Source organism: Penicillium cataractarum (genome assembly GCF_028827025.1).
Source record: "Penicillium cataractarum strain IBT 29864 chromosome Unknown utg000007l, whole genome shotgun sequence".
NCBI classification, from domain to species: Eukaryota; Fungi; Ascomycota; class Eurotiomycetes; order Eurotiales; family Aspergillaceae; genus Penicillium; species Penicillium cataractarum.
This window is the reverse complement of record NW_026622743.1, coordinates 4,432,366-4,437,500: the sequence shown is the minus strand read 5'-3', so window position 1 is coordinate 4,437,500 and position 5,135 is coordinate 4,432,366. Positions and strand designations below refer to the sequence as shown.

General features: G+C 54.9%; 1 protein-coding gene across 1 annotated transcript in view; it reads left to right on the top strand.

Annotated features, from left to right (window-relative positions):
- The window catches only part of N7496_009120 (uncharacterized protein), a gene marked incomplete at both ends in the record, with an annotated part of 2,172 nt that extends 273 nt beyond the window's left edge, over positions 1 to 1,899 (top strand). Inside the window, one exon of the mRNA XM_056702039.1 lies at positions 1 to 1,899. This exon is cut by the window's left edge and continues 273 nt beyond it. Coding sequence (XP_056554102.1) covers positions 1 to 1,899 — 1,899 coding nt within the window.
- Positions 1,900 to 5,135: the final 3,236 nt, after the last annotated feature.

The window sequence follows — 5,135 nt, the reverse complement described above, 5'->3', positions numbered from 1 at the left end:
CAAGAGATCCAGGCTGTCAAAGCAGCAGTAGAACCGCCAGTGAGGCAGACGGTTCGATCATTCGCAGATATGGTCCGCACAATGCCTGCGCCAGCGCACTATCTCTCCTCGAGCAGCTCCTCGAGCTCGCCAACGCGCCCATCGGAGGTAGCACGTGACCGCGAAGTGGTAGTCTGTCTAGGCGACCGCTCGCAGGTTAGTGTGTTCCGCCGTCTAACGAGTGCTGAGCTCACCAAGCGGGCAAACCAGGCTAGGGCGAAAGCAGCCAGAACCACAGGCACGCCGGCCCTCGCATCGGTCAAAATCATCGCATCGCGCCAGCTGAAATCAGGCGATCTCCGATTCACCGTGTGCGATGCCAAGGAAGCCGAAATCATGCGAATCCACCGCGATAAGTGGCCGAAAGGGCTCTGCAAGACGGCATACGTGCATATGCCAACCTGGGGGATTGTCGTCCACGATGTCAACGTGCGCTCGCTCGGCATCAATAAGGCGTCAGAGGATCTTACCGGCGTGCAAGATAAGGTTATTAAGGACCTGCTTGCGAGCAACGTGCAAAACTGGGGCGAAGGGGCAGAGATTACCAAGATCAGCTGGCTGCGTATCCCATCGGGGAAGAGTGGCTCGTTAATAGTGGAGTTCACTTCTCCAGTGCCAGCTAACGTGGCGATCGATAAAGGGGTCCTCTGGGATTGCGACAGCCTGATAGCGGTCCTATACGATAGGGCGGCGCGTGTGCGGCAGTGCTTTAACTGTCAACAATACGGACACATAGGAACCACCTGTGCCAACGCCGTCAAATGCGTGTATTGTGCGGAGGGCCATCAATCTCGGGATTGCCCGTCGAAGGATACACGGGAGAACAAGTGTGCCAACTGCGAGGGCACACACGCTGCATGGAGCACGGAATGCGAGGCACGCCAACGTGAGGTTGAAAAGATAGCGGAGCTATCGAGATATCGGGGAAGATACCACCATATTCCGGCTCCATACAGCATCAACCAGCCGCCGGCTACCTTACATTCCTCCTCCGCCAGCTCGTGGGGGACACCGAGGGATTCATCGAGCGAAGAGCTCACTAGCGGCGTTGAGAGTAGCGGTCTCACGCCGGCCGCACGCCCTAGCAACGGGGGCAAGGGCACCGGCCCTACAACAGCAAGCCGAACGGGAACTGGCCTACAAGCTAGTCAGCATACAACCAACACGACAGATCAATCAGTGACGACAGCGTCGTCAGGCAGAAAAAGAGGGAGACCGCGAAAGACACAGAAGGAGAAGGGTGCATCCCGGTCAATGGATACGAACGAGGACGTGACCGAGCCAACGAGCGGTCAAACCCAAGAACAGTCGATTATTATCGACCAACCGACAACCAGCGAAGAGCAGCCAACATTCCACTTCTCGGCGGCACCAAGCACCTTTCAGTTCTCCGCCGGAAGCAGCTTCGCCCCACGGCAACTCGACAATATCGAGTTTCGACCAGAAGGACCGAGCTCGCAGGCTACCACCGGCAGCAGCGCGCAATCCAAGGCCGATAAAGCAAGGGCAAGAACGGCGAAAGCGAGGGAGGCGAGAGCAAGAAAGATCGCTGAAAGAAAGAGCAGCAGTAACGACACTACCAACAAGTCACTATGCGTCATAAGCCTAGCCGAGACCGCTAGCCAGGAACGAATTGAGTCGGAGCTTAGCTCAGAGCTTGATGAGGTCAACATGAGAGATCTAGAACGTCAGCTTGAGAGCCACAAGGGTGATCGGGACTATCAACCATCGTCACCACCAGCACAAGAAGGGCGTAGGAAGCGAAAGCAGCCTCACAGCGAGGATCTATCTCTCAACATCCGCTCAGCCGGGAGACGCAGAATGCACAGCAGGAAATCTTCCCGATCGAACCGCCAATGAATTATCACAACCACCAGCAACACACACCAAGGGAACTCAAGATATACCAATACAACGTGCACAGATCGAAGGACGTGGTTATGGCGCAATTCCTACGTGAAGAGGATGTTATTAGCGCCGATATCATCGCTATTCAGGAGCCCTGGGAGAATCCATTCCAGGATGACACCCACCACCCGCTAAAGCAGACACACGAGATACTACATCCATCAGCGAGCGAGACAGGAGGTAGAGCGAGGGTGTGTATGTTCGTCTCGAAGAAGCTAGGCGAATACACTCACCTAGTGCACTCTCGTGACTGCCAGGAGATTCGCGTCAAGACCAAGTCATCGAAGGACGTGGTTATGGCGCAATTCCTACGTGAAGAGGATGTTATTAGCGCCGATATCATCGCCATACAGGAGCCGTGGGAGAATCCGTTTCAAGACAACACCCACCACCCGCTGAAGCAGACGCACGAGCTGCTCTATCCGGCAGCGAGCGAGACAGGTAGCAGAGCGCGGGTGTGCATGTTCATCTCAAAGAAACTAGGCGAACACACTCACCTAGTGCACTCTCGAGACTGCCATGAGGTACGCATCAGGGGACTTCGAATCGTGAATGTGTACAACGACCAGCAGTACAGTTCATCCGTCAGCCTATTACAGAAGACGTTAGCGCCTATTCGCGAGCAGAAGGACTTTTCATACCTTATAGTGGGGGATTTCAATCTGCATCACCCGGCATGGGGCGGCGACGATGCCCCACGCGATACAAGGGCAGACGATCTCCTAGATCTCATGGAAACAGCCGGTCTAGATAACTGGTTAGCACCCGGCACTACCACGCGTGATCAAGCTGGCTCGCAGTCCACAATCGACCTCGTCTTTGCATCGTACTCGCTACGAGAGCGGATGGTAACGTGCGAGGTTGATGAGAGCGTGCATGCTGATTCAGACCACCTACCGATACTCACCTTGCTCGAAACCAACGTGCCAGAAGCTGCAGATCCTGTTAAACGTCGGAATTGGAAGGCGATGGACGTGGAGAAATTCCTAACCTTCGTGTCAGCGAACCTACACATGATTCAACTGCCAGAAGCACCAGACGAGATCGACCGCGCTGTTGATTACCTACTCGACACCGTCCAACAAGCAGCCCAACAGTCAACACCGTGGGCAAAGCCGTCAGCTTGGGCTCGCCAGGGATGGACCCCAGAGTGTACAGAGGCGATTAAGGCCTCACGAAGGCAGTTTCGACAATATACACGCACACACGCCGATGAAGACTGGAAGGAATACACGTTAACAAGGAACGCGAAGGGGAAGGTGATCAAGAAAGCAATGAAACAGGGATTCCGCCAATGGGTGCGAGAGACGGTTAACCGAGGTCCCCGCGGTCTGTGGAAAGTGTCAAAATGGGCGAGAAACCGAGATCAGGGATCAGCCAGCAGTAATATCCCTACCCTGCGCTGGCAGGGAGGCCTCGCAGAGACCAACCAGCAGAAGGTCGACCTACTTCGCCAGGTCTTCTTCCCACAACCCCCGCAGGCCGATCTCTCCGACATCCATTCAACCTCACACCCGAATCAACTCGAATCGAATCAGCTTACCTTCCCAACGATCTCTCAGCAGGAGGTACGCGATGCGATAAAGCGGGCTCCGCCGGATAAGGCACCTGGTGAGGACGGTATCCCGAACCGCGTATGGAAGATGCTAGCAGATAACAACCACGAGTTCGTGGCTACTCTAACAGCTATCTTCGATGCGTGTATGCGAACGGGCTACAATCCTCGACACTTCCAGGCCTCTATCACGGTGACGCTTCGTAAGGGCGGCCCACGCGATTTCCGGCAGCCAAAATCGTATAGGCCAGTGGCCCTATTAAACACCCTCGGCAAGATCCTCGAATCAATCGTTGCCACACGTATCGCGTGGGCAGTCGAAGAGCATGGCCTACTACCAAAGACCCACCTTGGTGGCCGGAAGGGTATCTCAGTAGACCACGCGATCCAGTTAATCCTTGACCGAGTGCACCGCGCATGGGGCACCGGCACCGGCAGGAAGGTCAGCATGCTACTGCTCGACGTAGCGGGCGCCTACGACAACGTCTCACACGAACGGCTACTTCATAATATCAAACAGCTCCGCCTAGGCCACTTCGAGCCATGGATTGCATCGTTTCTTAGGAACAGGAGCACTCGCATCAAACTACCAGGACACCTATCGGATAGCTTTCCCACGCCCACCGGTATCCCACAAGGATCGCCTATTTCGCCAGTCCTGTTCCTACTATTCAACGCGCCACTGATCTCTGCGTGCGGCACCGATAGGAGGATGGCAGGTGCTAGTTCCTGCGGTTTTGGATGGGTTGACGACGTGGCGATCCTGGTGGAATCAGAATCATACTACTCGAACGTCCGGGCGATTGAGAGAGTACTCGAGAAAGCAGATCTGTGGGCCAAACGACATGCAGCAAGATTTGCACCCGATAAATTCGAACTTATCCACTTCGCCAATCCGACAGAGACCGAAGCAAGCCAATCTATCAATTCAACAGCCACTACTGGATCCGACATCTTCGACTACACGACACAACACCCCGAGGGTAACGACCAAATGCCCGTCCGACACAACGACCTAACAATACAACCAACACAGTCCGCTAAGTATCTAGGTGTCTGGCTTGACAAGCACCTCGATTTCAACACACATCGCCAAAAATTACTCGCAAAGGCCAACGGCAGCCTAGAAGCCCTCCGGGCGATGACAGGATCGGTATGGGGCGCCTCACTGGTGGCGATGCGGAAGGTCTACCAGGCAGTGGTGATACCACAGATGCTCTACGGGGTGTCTGTGTGGCATTGCCCGATAGCAAGATCCTTACCCGCATGGGAGATGAAACGCATAGTTAACGAATTCACCAAAATTCAAAGGCGTGCGGCGATTCTCATCAGCGGCGCTTTCAAATCAACCAGTGCGGCAGCGCTCAACGTGGAACTTTTCCTAACACCAGTACACCTACTCATGGACCAACTCATTCAAGAAACGGCAATACGAATCCAAACAGGTGCCGTGTGGGCCCAGCCAGAGTGTCTACGTCGACAGCAACCACGATCACCCCAGGAGATCCGGAAAGGGGGATGGAGCCCTCTTGAAGCCCTTAGGTGGAAGAAGGACGGTATTTTGAACCAACAAGGAACGTGGGAATCGCGTAAAGCGTTTGTTCTAGCGCCATGGGAGGCACGGATCCCATGC